Source organism: Brachycentrus maculatus, unplaced genomic scaffold, assembly GCF_059751285.1.
Source record: "Brachycentrus maculatus isolate JH-2025_06_01 unplaced genomic scaffold, ASM5975128v1 h1tg000478l, whole genome shotgun sequence".
In the NCBI taxonomy this organism is placed as follows: Eukaryota; Metazoa; Arthropoda; class Insecta; order Trichoptera; family Brachycentridae; genus Brachycentrus; species Brachycentrus maculatus.
This window is the reverse complement of record NW_028281225.1, coordinates 82,355-97,780: the sequence shown is the minus strand read 5'-3', so window position 1 is coordinate 97,780 and position 15,426 is coordinate 82,355. Positions and strand designations below refer to the sequence as shown.

The window sequence follows — 15,426 nt, the reverse complement described above, 5'->3', positions numbered from 1 at the left end:
ATAGACTGTTGAATAGATCGCAAGCTTAGAACATTGTAATCTCATCAAAAGAGAAAGATAGCGCGCTACAAAAATTTCTCTACTTCTTTTTATCGTGATAACACACTTTTGTCGTTGTCTCTGTCTTTTGTCTTTAGTTTACACTTGAGAAATAAAGTCAGAAATATATTTATAGATTTTTTTAAATAAACTTGTAGTACTTGGATTCGCTTCGTTCGTTTTCGCTACCCTCCCTCATGATTGGTCAATAAATCTGTCACACTTGACATTAAATCGTTTATCTCGCTTTCGCAAGTGATTTGAGGATATGTCTGTTTCTCTATTGATAAGAGGGACATTGTGATCAGCAATACGAAGATAGCGATTTGAAAATTTGGCGGGAGGTTATATACAGCCACCACCCAAATCAGAAAAAAAATCTTTTAAAGTTTATATTTAATTTTTACTATTATATTCACATAAATATAAGGCTTTGAGGCTCACACATCGGCACTTATATTGTACAAATTAGAAGTGGACATGTTACATACGGGTTTGGGTATGCAATTTCGAGTGCCTTAGCCATTTCTAGTATTTTCCATTTTCCTACTTACTGGGTCTTCCTTACTTCCTTTGCCATAAAGCAGTAATGTCCTTCACCTTGAACTCCTTCACTCACGTCATCTGTGCCCTCCACTTCAAGAATCTGGAGCACAGAATTGACCATCGAGTTGATATTATTTGATCCAACGCGGTGCCTTGTGCCTTTGAGTGATATAGGTAAAAAAAAATTGATTGAACTTTATTTAAATCATATGTTTATTGAATTACATGCAGGAAAAACAAAAATATAAAATAAATTTGCATAAATTATTATAATAATGAAATTGAAATCATTTTCAGCACTATTTTATTTCATAAATAAATTATTATATCTTCATTTCAATAAATACGAATAAATTCAGTCTAAAATACACAAAAAATACAATAAATTTTATTCCATTATTAAAACTCATATTATCCAGTCCATGCGATTTTTTATTATCATTTCTTATAAGTATTAAATAAAACAACTATGTACATGTATAGTAAGGCTTGCCAGACGTCCCGGTTTACAGACAAATCCCGGTTTTCAGACAAATCCCCGGTATCCAGACCAATTTGCTGCACGCCCCAGTAAAAATTTAATTATATTATGGATGAAAAATAAAATTTAAAGTAAATAACTGTGAAAGATTATTCAGGATAATACCATTTATTTCACACAGTGGTGTTTTATTCACCCCAATATTTATTCAATATTACCCTGGACTGGTACCTCAAGCGGAGGGCTTATCACCCTTCCTTCGTGTGCTAACAATCAAGATAACACTGTGTTTATATTATGCAGTGCCCAATGCACCATCGGGTGCGGATAAGGGTTTAAAGAAGTAGAAAAAATACGGTAAGGGACATTCCAGTGTCCCGGTTGAACATTTCAGAAATCTGGCAAGCATATATATATATATATATATATATATATATATATATATATATATATATATATATATATATATATATATATATATATATATATATATATATATATATATATATATATATATATATATATACATATACATATACATATACATATACATATACATATATATATATGTATATGTATATGTATATGTATATGTACATATACATATACATATACATATACATGTATATATATATATATATATATATATATATATATATATATATATATATATATATATATATATATATATATATATATATATATATATATATATATATATATATATATATATATATATATATATATATATGTATATATATGTATGTATATATATATATATATATATATATATATATATGTATATATATGTATGTATATATATATATATATATATATATATATATATATATATATATATATGAACTTAATAAATGTCTTAATGTCTTGTAATTATTTATTTTAAAAGCAGTGTCTTCAAAATGAAATTGTTAATTTTTGTGAAGTGCTATAGATAAAATACGATATGTCACATTTTGGTTAGTGAGCATGCAAAGTCACAAGTAACTAAATCATTTTCTAAACTGCCGGTTATAATATTTATTTCAAATATACTGTAGTCAAATATACAGGAGATAGTGACCAAGTGCATTTTTTACAAAAACGTGATCATTGACTATTTGATATCTTACTAGCTTAATATCGCCCTGAAAAAATTGCCTAAGGATTTTAATCTTGGAAGTATAATATATTGACTTGTTAAAAATGACTAACTGCATTGATGTTTATTTTCTTGCCAAGCAAAAGTGACTTAAATGGCCCTCCTGAACATTTTACGTTTTGTTAGATGGTCACTTTCTCCTGTGCGACTATGATGTATTCATAAATAATCCATCAAATTATGAATTACCTTAAAAGATCAAAATTTATATTTGAAGCACTAACTTTGTAACTTTCTATTTTATAATTAAAATGTAACTTTGTTTTAAACTCACCATAAATATTTTATTATAACTTAATTATAATGTCTACCGGTTTCGAAGCTAACTGCTTCTTTATCAAGACTGATTAATACTTAATCAATTAATACTTAATATTAATACAATAAATTAATACTTAATAATTAATTAGTCTTGATAAAGAAGCGGTTAGCTTCGAAACCGGTAGACATTATAATTAAGTTATAATAAAATATTTATAATGATTTTAAAACAAAGTTACATATTAATTATACCTAATAATACTTTATATATTAATCACACATATGTATAAAGTAGAATAAATCATTCTACATTGTTCATAAGCACCAGAAAATATAAATAATGTAAAAATTCAATTATTATATTATTATAAATAATAAAGATGATTAAATGAATGTAACATGAAGAAATGTTTTTTCCACTTGATTTTTTAAAATATTATATTAAAAGCTTAGTTTCTTCTTTATAGTCCCCTTCGTGAATATCTCTGTCAGACTCAACATCGGAATCCGAGTCAATCAACAGATTGGGAACTTGGAGTTGTGCACCTGGAATCTAAGTATATATATTTTCATTAACTGCTTTGACAGTCAACAATTATAATATCATTTATATTATTTATTGATTTGGCATTAACTTTGTGGAATGACATGATTATTTTATTAAAATTAAACACTTGAATAATCCACTTTATCGAGTTTTATTTTTATTTACGACTAGTTTCGAAAAGTCTAAGAATTAGAATTAGAGAACATCGTCGTGGACTAAAAAGTAATTATTTTTCGGAATTTGCAAATCATATAATGGAAACTAACCACTCATTTGACTCTCATACACTTAAATTATTACACTCTGTTACAAATAAAGGTCAAGTCATGAATAATTTAGAAAATTTAGAAATACATAAAAATTTTAATTCAGATAAAACAATAATTAATAATATACTGTTTCAAAATACGTCACCATTATTATCAATGTTTCCTTTTACAAAAAACGTTGTTCCTTAACCCCCCTACCTATATTTATTAACCTATATCGCTCACTCCTTTCAAGAACGTCATAAATCAAAAAACTTGATTTTTCAGGAGAACGTTTTTAAAGTTTAAAAATGTAATACAATGTATTAAAAAAAATATCAAGCCACTTATTGAACTTTTTACTGAGGAACTGATCTTTTTAGGCAAAACCTGAAAGTTCTTTCTCCATTTGAAAAATATTAAGTATATTTAAAAAAATAATTAAACAATACTTTTTCTTCAAAATGCAAAAACAAATCTTTCTGCCCTGTAGCGGGTAAATATTAAGTTGAAAATATGCCTCTTTTGCTGGGATATAGTACATTTTCTGGGCATTCGGAAAACATGCACAACTAAAAATTGTCGATTTTTGATTTATGACGTTCTTGAAAGGAGTGAGCGATATATACACCTAAATATATTTTTATTCGTTAGTTTTAATTTGTATCAAAAGATGAAAACAATTGTCGTTTTCGAAACTAGTCGTAAATAAAAATAAAACTCGATAAAGTGGATTATTCAAGTGTTTAATTAATTTTACTTGTTAAATATCACTTTATATTAAACCTATTTAGATATGTTTCGATGCATTCTGCATCATTTTCAAACATAGTATGTGAAGCTTAGTATAAATTTTAGAGTGGTGCCCTTGGGATGTTGAAGCTGTTTCTTTTATCTTTTAAATGGTAACTCCCATGAGCACAACTCTAAAATATAAACTTAGCTTCACATGTCACAATGGATTTTAAGAAAAAGTAGTATTTACAAATCAAAAATTGAATTGAAAATATATTTTATTTCATAATCAACAAGGTATTGTCAGATTTATTATGAGCAAATAAAGTAATCTAAAATAATAACAAAATAATCAGTACTTTTCCTTATTTAATATGTAAATAAATAAGGAAGATGTCTCATGTAACTTTACTGGTTATGGTTAGTAGCTGATATGGTCACAGATCACTGAAAACATACTTTGTGACTATATAAGACACCAAAGTACCCAGAAATGTCACTTGGGATGAAGGATTACATTCTAAACATTGAAATTTCACGCAAGAATATTGCATTTGTGACAAAATTGGACCTGCACGTTAAAGCATATTTTTTTTGTAAACATGAACTTACTTTTTGTTTCATGTGGACAATTTTTGGATCCAAGTTGTTTGGCCAATCCCCGGGATTCATCGGATTTTCAAATTCACTCGGATTGGTGGCTGGTCTAAAATATTGAATACATAATTTACTACTACTATACTACTACCATCACACCGTTTCCCCGCAGGTGTAGGCAGAAAGGATGGACTTCCACACTCTTCTGTCCTGATATACACTCCTCGCCTCATTCACATCCATACATCTAGTCAAACATGCCCTCTGATTATGCAGACTTTTGACACCACCAGATTTTAGGTTCTGATTGATCTGATCGTACCAAGTCTTCTTCGGCCGTCCTCGTTCTCTTTTCCCACTCATATTCGCCACCTATATTTTCATAGTCATTCTCTCACTATCCATTAGCTCCACATGTCCATACCACCTTAAAGGACTCTTAAGAACACGTGTGACATTCACCAATTTTACCCATGAATTGGTGAATGTTACACGTGTATAAAGTGATCACTTAAACCAGCCAATAACAGTTGTAGGCCCCGTAAATGCCTACAAATTCATATTCTTCTTCATCTATAAAAATAACTCCTATAATTGGAGACAATCCAGATTTGTGAACAAGTATTTGGACACGCTCAAATGACATGTCAAAAAATAGTATTAACACAATTAATGAAATAAGTTACAAAAATCACTTAAACTGCGATACAACCTTTGCTGCGATCATCTCTAAAAACGTACTGATGCCAGGATTCAAACATTCTACCTTCTGCCATACATACCTTTTGATAATTGGCAGCTTAGTTACAATGTTCCCCAAGGTGGCAAATGGGGAACTCATCCCAGAGAATGTCGGATTTTGGAAATGCACCCTAGAAGAACAAGGATGAATTTTGATTTTTTTAAATATAATTTTACACTCCGGTGTTGCCTGATGTAGAATAAGCAGGCACCACAATATGGTATTATACTTTTATATTTAGGTAAAAAGCAGGGAAATTGACTCACTGGAAATTGGTGCCGGAAAATCCTTTTTTAATACCTTTTCTTTTCTTGATGAAAAAGAATGCACCCAGCATGATGAATGCGATGCTGAAAAGGACAATTACAAGAGCAGCGTTTCTTCCAGCGTTACTTTTTCCTGCAGAAGTGGTGGAATTGAGAATCTTTAAATTGGTGACTTCAGGCTTCTTACCCTGAAAAAAATAAGAAAATTGATTTTAAAGTAGTAAATCAAATTCCGTAATTCTTAAACATTTAGCTACATGAACACATTTTTAGTGGGATTTTTTTTCATCAAATGGTACATTTCTTTATGATTAACCTTTTCCGTACTGATCATCTAAAAATTACTTGATCCGAAGCGCAAATGACCCCAGTTTATATTTGTATGGAAATTATATTACGCAGCTCGCAGCAAGAACCAATTCGCCGCCAGCTGAGTTATAGATGAGCTGACCGCTCCAACTCACATTTAAGCGCCGACTGAGTGAGACCATACATCGTTTTGCAGCACTGAGAAATCACATTTCAAATGCATTCAGTCACCTTTTATCCTTCTTTTGCCAACTCCATGCATTAGGGTTGATATCAGGACTCTGTTGTGTACTGCCAGTTTAGATTTTACTGACAGGTTTTTATTCGCCATACTTAACTGATTTCAGGGCACAAATCACCCTGTTCCCAGTATTTACTATCCTTTCTATATATTTATAAATCTTCCCATCCCTAGAAAATATACTTCCCAAATATACGAAATTACTCACTTGATCCGTAATTTCCCCATTTACTATTATTTTACACCCAGATATACATTCATCTCTTTCAAAAACCATGACTTAGGATTTGCCGACAAATCCCTTTCCGTGCACACCTTTGTCACCAATGCATGGAGGTCTTCTTATTCAGTCTACTTTCATCATTATTTAGCTAACTCCATGCTTCACTTCTATATATAAATATTTCAATGCTGAAATTATTTTTGATAATTAACTCACTTGATTATTGCTGTCACAAGCAACATTTTTAGCTACAGTGTTTCCATTCGGGCATAAACATTTTGGACCCAATGGCGCCATCACACAAACATTGGTACAACCGTAATTCAAGCATTCATCGCTCCCATTTTTCTGCTTGTTGCTTTGGTCCAACTTGAACATCTGAGCCCCGTACGAATGCAAACTAAAGGGCAGACAACTCTTCTCAGGGAAAATTGTACACTTTGTCATCCGTTTATTGCCGTCAGACATGAAGTATATCATGTCCTCGAATATGTCCAGCTGCAGAGGCTTGACGATGTACGTGTTGTCCTTTAGGACCACTCGCCGGTGGGTCGCCTCGTAGTTTATGGTTTCTATCTTGTTGGCCTCCTTGTCCGAGAAGTAGAGGAGTTTCTTCTCGTAGTCTATGGCCAGGCCGGTGCAGTGAATGAGCTCCGTACCGACCATTTCAGTCACATGGGAACCGTCCAAAAAGGCTTTGTATATTGTAGACTTAGACTGGTCGAATGAACCCCATTTTGTCACAGTGAAGAACATCACTCGGTTAATTGGATCCACTTTTAGAGCTGTAATCTAGAAAAAGAAAAAACAATATCACTATAAGAAATTACAATACAAGTGTGTCCAACTCTTTGTATACAAATCTGGGTATGTCCACTTTGTAGTTATCCTTCTCAGTGCGACAAAATGATATATGATATAAGTGATGGTTAATTAGTTAGTTTTTTTAGTTAGGGCTTTATGGAATACGGACCACTGATTATAAGGTATTAGAACTGGTGAGAAATATTGAATGAAAGGCTATACACCATTACTTACAAAATCATTGTACGTCAGCAGAATGGAACATTTCATCTTGTCTATATGACAAACTACAATATTTTTAGCATCTGCATTGTCCACATAGTAGATGTTCTCGGTGATCCAGTCCAAAGAGATAAGAGTGGGTTTCCCAAGACCTCTGACGAGCACTTCAGTTTGTTTGGTCATGTCTACGTGATGGATTTGTCCCATTCCCTCCACGGAGTAATAGAGCGATCGCTTGACCGTGTGGAGATCCAATCCAGAAATCATCGGAGAGCTCTCTCGGTGCAGGGGGCGCATGGACATATTGTGCGTGTACATTCGCTTCAAGTCTCCTCCCGCTACAAACACAATGGACAAGGGCTCACCAATCGCCTTGCATGATTTCTTGTCTGCCCTGAAATTGCGAGAAATTAACATCAAAATTCTGGCTTGACATAAGATAAAATGACTAGGTTAGGTCAGGTTAGAAAATTAACATCAAAGTCCTGGGTTGAGTTAGGTCAGGAAAGGTTTCTTAAGATGTTACAAATGATGAAGTAAGCCAGTTGCCTGAGCATGTAGCCGGAGAAGCAGGAGCAGTGCTGGGAGATGCATTCCTTGCATGATTTCTTGTTCAACATATGGTGGTTTAACTTAAGATAGTAAAGCTTGATCAGGTTGGTTATGCAGGTTGAGTTAGGACAGGTCCAATGTAATGTTACAAATGATTAAGTAAGCCACTTGCCTGAGCATGTAGCCGGGGAAGCAGGAGCAGTGGTGCGAGCGGTGTGCGGAGTGGCAGAGCTGCGCGCAGGGGGCGGGGTCCCCCTGGCAGGGGGGCGGGGGCTCCGCGCAGGAGCGCCCGTCGGCCGCCAGCACGCGCCCGTCCTTGCAGCCGCAGATGGCCCCCCGGGGGCTGGGGATGCACAACTCGTCGCAGAAGGTCTGCTTGCAGGAGGTGTCTAGAATAAGTACAGTAAAACTTAATTGACCTCTCAGTGTGTACCGCCCCAAAAAATGACATAAAATACCAGGTCAGATAGCGTGGTGATTATTTAACGAATATTTCCATATTATGTCAGTATTTGGACTACCAACGCCATATCGCTCACTCCTTTCAAGAACGTCGTAAATCAAAAAATCGACAATTTTCAGCTGTCCATGTTTCCTGAATGCCCAGAAAATGTACTATATCCCAGCAAAACCGGCATATTTTTAACTTAATATTTACCCGCTACTCCTGAAAAATCTAGTTTTTTTTATTTATGGCGTTCTTGAAAAGAGTGAGCGATATGTATTCCTGATACAACACAATTAAATTATTTATCGGCCAGTTATATGTTTTACTGACTGAACAAACCATGTTTTAAAATGTCATTATAATCTTACTACTCTAGAATTTAAATGTGAGATATTAAAAAAAAAAGTTTATTGTATTAGATTTAAGTTTTCTACATCTGATATTTCTTGGTGGAACTGTATTTTATATAGAATAAAATAACAAATATGTAGTTTTTTCCATGTGAATTTTATTTAACCAGCAACTGGATTTCATCCTAACCGACATCATCAGACTAGTGTGAGGTTAGACAAAATTTAGACCATTACTTTTAACCTTTACCATAACGTCAGAAAAATTATACATCATGGTTTTTAATCCCTGCCTTGTTGTGTATATAACATAGAATTTTGTCCAGCCTCACATTAGTCTGATGATGTCGGTTACGACGAAACCTGGTTGCTAGTCAAATAATATTGATGTAGAAAAAACTACATAGTTGTTATTCTATTCTAGTTTATTGTATTTCGAGGAGCTGTTTTGGACTGTCAAAAATAGGGACACATTCTCACAAATGATACGTAAAGAAGAATAAATTAATTTAACACATTTTATACAAACTTTCATGTGTAATTGTCGTAACACTGTTGAGTTGTCGCGCTGACGTAAACAGTATGGAGGCGATACGAACTAAACCGAAGATTTCCGAGCGGACCCGACTCAGAAGCGAGAGAGCTGAAAGGCCGCGAGAACTGCTTGGGTCGTTGACGCGAACAGACGTTTTATTTAGATCTTAACTTTACTTCTTTAACTCCATATATTGTAAATTATTTGTCATTATTTGATTCCAGTATTAAGTATAAAATCGCATTTATTTCAATAAAGGAACCAACTGTAAACATCATTTTGTTTTCATTCTGTGCACTACTCCCTTACATTAACAAATACGATCACCAACACGTGATCACAAAATGCGGCAAAACGACGCCCCAAAAATAGCTGTTCCCGAAACCAATAGCTATAAAAGTTGACCAAACAGCTATATAATCTCACCGCATAGTCCGTGTTCATCAGTGCCATCGAAACAGTTGTGGTAGCCATCGCACACTTGTCTATACTCGATGCACTGTCCCGAGCCGCACATGTAGCTCCCTTCACACTTCTTCTTGTTGAGTTCCAGGAAAACGTGATCCAAAAAGGTCTGTTGATTTGGTTGTTCTGAAAGAAGATCATATATCGAGATGTTCACATGTTTTAATTAACACAATTTGTGCGGGAAGGGTATTACTACCCAAGCGCCCGGCTGGTATTTTAACTGTGGGACGGGTAGCTCTGACTTTTACGTCAGATGCACTTTAAACCCCGTAGTTTAGTGGTCAGCGTGTTTGGCTACCGTATTGGAGGCCTCGGGTTCGATTCCCACGGGGGTCAAAATAAATGTGTGATTTTGACTCACCTATTAATTTAATATCATCCTGGACTGTTACAAGAAGCGCAGGGCTGATCATCTTTCCTTCATGTGTAAACGATCAAGATAACACTGCGTTTATATGATGCAGTGCTCTATACACCATTGGGGTACAGATAAGGGTTTGAATGAAGGTAAAGCCAGTACGAAATGTGTTAACTTGCAATAAAAATTCTAAATCACTAAATACTCAACAGGTGGCAGTCTTTCAGTGTTGCCGTGTACTTTCAAACAAAAGTATAATTTATTTTGTTTTCATTTTTTAGGTACCTTTGATTTTTTCACACATGGCTTTGTCCTCGTCAGACCCGTCGGTGCAGTCCTTGGTGCCGTCACAGCGCCAGGCGTCCTGTATGCACAGGTAGTTCTTGTGGGGGTCTATGGGCCCCGTGTGCCCATCCAGGCCGGACCCGCACAGCCACTCGTAGGGGAGGCAGGGAGAGCACTGGGTCTCGTCCTCACCATTCGGGCAATCTCTTTCCCCATTGCATCTATAGACATTAATCTTTTTTTTAATTTGGTATCAACTAATCCAAAAAATATAGAAATACATTGTTTGCGGGAAATGCTTAAAAGCGTCTTATACATAATGTTGGTAGACAGCGGAAGACACTTAAAACCGTTCTATTTTTGTTGTTGTTGACATTTTAGCTAAAGAAGTAGATAACAAAGTAATGTATTAAAAAAATATTCTACAATTAAATATCATTAGATGGTCCAAAACGTTAAAAACAAGTGTTTACTTATTTCATTTTAAAATTGGTGAGAATTCTACATATATTTTACATAGAGAATTCTACTGGTTTTTTTCAAATTACCTTTAGTCCAGTAAAGAGATTCTAGCTACAGTTTATGGAACATCGCTTATCATGACCCTAAGACTTCAGTTTTGAAACCTTTTTCATGCATACTAATGAGTTTACTCTTTATGTTCAAGTCACTATAATTTCAATTCTTGAGTGTAAAATTCCAGGCAAAAACGAGATAAGTTCTTTGAAGTAGCTATTTTTATACTGGTCGAGTAGGTATCTACTTCATTTTGATGAAGTTTGAAAAATGGAATTGAGTACTTACTTGGCAGATAAAGGTAGACAGATACTGGGATCGGAATCACAAGCATATTCCATGTTATTGCACTCAGTAATCTGAAAATTTTTATAACAATATATAATCGGTCCCTAATATACAGTCTGTTTTGTCCACGTTACGAAGTTCAGACAAGAGCTACCGCCAAACTGTCAGCAGTGGTCGTCCTGGGCGGCGCAAACCTGATGCTTTGTAAAAAAAGCAAGCTTGATGGTGGCTCTCGGGAGGAATGCGCAGTACATGGCCAAGCCAACTGAATCGCCCTTTCGTGACAACAGTTGTGACCAAGATTTGCTGTTTTCTACGCCTTCTCTTCATTCCATACAAAGTCAAACTACCACATGCATAAAATTCTTCACAGACACCTATTCTCAAAGCTATGTACACGGCTGCTCTGGGCCATTTTTACTCAGGCTTCAACTTTTAAGTTTCATGGCCTATGCCTACTCGTGAGTGGATTTACTTTTTATGTTTAAAGTTACTATAATTTCATGTAATTCATGAGTGAAAATTCTAGGCAAAAACACTCGCGCAATTAATCCACTTTATGTAGATTTACTGTATGATATTTAGGTAGGTACCTCTTTTAATTTTTGTTCTGGAGTGATACAGTTAAGTTCGTCCGATCCGTCTCCACAGTCGTCGGCGTTATTGCACATGAGGCCGGAGTCAATGCACCCTCCGGATCTGCAGTGGAAGAGGCCCGGAGCGCACGCCTTGTTGTATTCTGAAACATTTGAATCCAAGTTCACTATAAATTCGCCTATAAAGATCTAACATATTATTTATCAATTTTGCATTAACTTTTTGGAATAACATGATGATTTCAATAACAAAATAAAACACTTGTATAAGACCACTTTTGAGTTTATTATCACATCAACTGCAATGGAAATTTTCGGAATTTCGGTCTACAAAATCAATTTCATTTAATCGTATTCAATAAAAATATTATTTTACTTCTTGATTTTTAATTTTTTTTAATAATTATATTTTCTAATTTATTATTAGATTAAAACCAATATTTTTAGCTTTTCCACTTTTTTTCCAAAAAAAAAAAAAAAAAAAAAAAAAAAAAAAAAAAAAAAAAAAAAAAAAAAGCGGAAAAGCTAAAAATATTGGTTTTAATCTAATAATAAATTAAAAATGCAATTCCATCACGAAGTGTCAGTGGATAATATAAATCTATTATATTTTCTGTTCATTTATTAATAAATTTTCTGTTCATGTAAACCAGCATCGATTTTTTCTTCTCTACCCAGAAGCCATATTAGCACTGATATTTGTACTAGGAATTTTATCATAGCTGCACGATATGGCAAGTAAACACAGTACAAAGAACGCAATCTACCAGTTAGTAAGCAAGCACAAGGTACAAACCACATTTGTTGGGTTCATCTGATCCATCGTGACAGTCCACTTGGCCGTCACACACCCACCACTGCGGCACACATTGAGATGACTTACATCTGGGGAAAAAGATGCTTTGAAATAGAAAATGTCACACAATGAGTATTGTCTAAAGGTACTAGTAATTTTGCACAGTAAATGATCTTATACGTAGACGTTATGGCAAAAGAAACATAGGTCCTTACTTATATAAAATTAGAATAAAATTATATACACTTGGGCCTCGTATAACACGGTTCTGTATAACACGGATGTATAAATTATGGCATAGTTTTTTAATACACATGTATTGTACACGCTTTTTATATATCCTCTGACATATCGCTCACTACTTTCAAGAACGTCATAAATAAAAAAACTTGATTTTTCAATGTTTTTAAAGTCTAATAATATAATACAATGTATTAAAAATAAATATCAAACCACTTATTGAAGTTTTTACTCTGCAACAGATATTTTTAGGTAAAACCTGAATGTTTTTTCTCCATTTAAAAAATATTTAGTACATTTAAAAAAATAATTAAACAATACCTTTTCATCATAATGTAAAAACAACACTTTGTGCCCTGTAGCGGGTATATATTAAGTTAAAAATATGCTTCTTTTGCTGGGATATAGTACATTTTCTAGGCATTTCGAAAACATGCACAACTGAAAATTGCCGATTTTTTATTTATGACATTCTTAAAAGGAGTGAGCGATATGTGCCACATGACCTGCCCAGTTCTACTTTTGTTGATTTTGATGAGCAATTCTTTGAGCCGCATCTGTTACCTTCATTTCTTGACTTCTACTGCTATAAATGAGAGTTATTATTTTATAATCACTTACTTAAACTCATGCGGTTGGCAAACATGCTCAGGACAGCCGGCTTCATCATCTCCATCAAAGCAGTCAGCCTCCCCATCGCATCTTGCAGATTCGTCCAAGCATATTCCAGATTTACATTCAAATTGGTTCCCTTCACACCATTGCTGAGGATCTATTAGCCATAAGAACAAATATCATTTTTACTATAACACAATTATGTTAAAATACGAATTTGAGATGTGGATTTTTTTAAAAAGGAATAACGCATGTGTTGAGATGGTTTGGACATGTAGAACGAATGAGCAGGGAAAGAACGGTAAAACAAATTTATGAGGCGAATGTAATTGGAAAAAGTAGCAGAGGAAGACCGAGAAAAACATGGCACGATCAGGTATGCCAAATACTTGAAAGTGGTCAGGTTAGGAGTCGTTATAATCGGCGAGTATGTATGAGGAGATGCATGAACGTGGAAGAGGCGAAGAATGTTTGCAAAGACAGAGTGGTGTGGCGTTCTATTCTCTCTGCCTACCCTTGCGGTGAAGCGGCGTGATGGTTAGTTAGTTAGTTAGTTAGCCTCTATTTTTAGAAGCTTGTCTGCAGGTAGGATAGTAAGGATAAGATAGGTAAATGTGAAAATACATCTCAAACACCCAGACCAATTGAAAATAAATTTTTCTTGAATTTATTTTGCAAATTGGCAGGAATTGAAACCGCAACGCCAGTTTTGCAGTCGAGCATCTACCCAACTAAGCTTCTGCGCCTGTCGCATTCAATGTGACAGGCCTGATGTATCGAAGAATGCTTTGGATACCCTAGAAGGACATGGTCAGCAATGCAAGAGTTCTCCAAAGACACAATGTGAATAAGGAACTTATATCAAAAATCAAAACCCGGAAAGTGACCTATTTGGGACATGTGCTCGGAGGAGAAAAGTACAAGCTACTGCAACTGATCATCAAGCGTAAGATCGAGGGTCGAAGAGGTGTCGGAAGAAAACGGATCTCCTGGCTTCATATTATATACAAGTAGACAGGAGTACAGAGTGTCTAGGAACTGTTTCGGACTGTCCAAAATAGGGACACATTCTCACAAGTGACAGTCAACGTTGAGGGGACCCAAAACAACACGTGATTTGGAATGAAGCTAGGAAGAAAAACAAGATATACATTTTTTAAATAAGTTGTAAGTAATGAAATTATTTAAAATAATTTACCATAGTCATCACATTCCTTCTCATCAGATTTGTCGGCGCAATCATTGTTTTTATCGCAGCGAAGGGATTTCAAAATGCACTCTCCGTTGTCGCATATAAATTCGTCATTGTTACACACAGTTTGAGCTGAAATTACAAAATAGAGTGGCATTGTAAATAAAGCTGTTATTCTGAACTATTCCTTTAGATTTAGATTAACCTACATGAGTCGTGTAGCTCATGACTTGTCTTGGTGGTAGGAGCTTCACCTTCTTGAAGTCCAGTAGTGGTTTTCCAAGGATGTGACTTCGTTTGCGAGCGAGTGCGTCACAATTATAGAGAATGTGGATTGGTGTTTCGTTATCCTCCATACAAAATCTGCACACAGGGAGTCATGTAGTCCAATTTTTGTCATGTGTTTCCTCAGTCTGCAGTGTCCTGGGGGAGGGTTGCTGAGCACCTCTCATCTCTCCGTGGGCTCCTGTTGCACTACTTTCTTCTGATTTTCCTCAGATGAAGGTTGTACCTGCTTCTGCCTAAGCAGGGTCGGCGTTCCTTTCTTGGGAGCCGCCGTCCCTACCGGCACAGGTTCTTCATGGGTTGGGGTGGCTGATGTAGCACCTTCGCTTGGGCCAGGCAGGGTCTCGGTTTCTACTGCTTGGGCGGGGCAGCTAGGTCCTCCCAGATCCTAAGGCTGCTCCGCAGCGGAGATTCTGATCCCACATCCTGGGGTTCTCTCTTTGCCAGTTTGTGCCTTAAGACGTATGTGTATGGCCCCAAAC

General features: G+C 35.0%; 1 protein-coding gene across 2 annotated transcripts in view; it reads right to left on the bottom strand.

Annotated features, from left to right (window-relative positions):
• Window positions 1-2,686: 2,686 nt before the first annotated feature.
• LOC148302098 (vitellogenin receptor Yl-like) overlaps window positions 2,687-15,426 on the bottom strand; it is a 39,325-nt gene continuing 26,585 nt past the window's right edge. Inside the window, exons 20-33 of one of the 2 annotated variants that reach the window (XM_088272156.1) lie at window positions 14,666-14,791; window positions 13,474-13,624; window positions 12,613-12,701; window positions 11,814-11,959; window positions 11,221-11,291; window positions 10,417-10,637; window positions 9,732-9,896; window positions 8,145-8,361; window positions 7,433-7,814; window positions 6,611-7,186; window positions 5,622-5,809; window positions 5,396-5,485; window positions 4,629-4,722; window positions 2,687-3,039 (exon numbers count right to left, since the gene is read on the bottom strand). In XM_088272156.1, the coding sequence (XP_088128282.1) occupies window positions 2,923-3,039; window positions 4,629-4,722; window positions 5,396-5,485; window positions 5,622-5,809; window positions 6,611-7,186; window positions 7,433-7,814; window positions 8,145-8,361; window positions 9,732-9,896; window positions 10,417-10,637; window positions 11,221-11,291; window positions 11,814-11,959; window positions 12,613-12,701; window positions 13,474-13,624; window positions 14,666-14,791 (2,633 nt within the window). In that variant the 3' untranslated portion in view covers window positions 2,687-2,922. Of the gene's footprint in view, window positions 3,040-4,628; window positions 4,723-5,395; window positions 5,486-5,621; window positions 5,810-6,610; window positions 7,187-7,432; window positions 7,815-8,144; window positions 8,362-9,731; window positions 9,897-10,416; window positions 10,638-11,220; window positions 11,292-11,813; window positions 11,960-12,612; window positions 12,702-13,473; window positions 13,625-14,665; window positions 14,792-15,426 lie in introns of those variants that run through there. The other variant, XR_015838705.1, reaches the window with a different exon arrangement.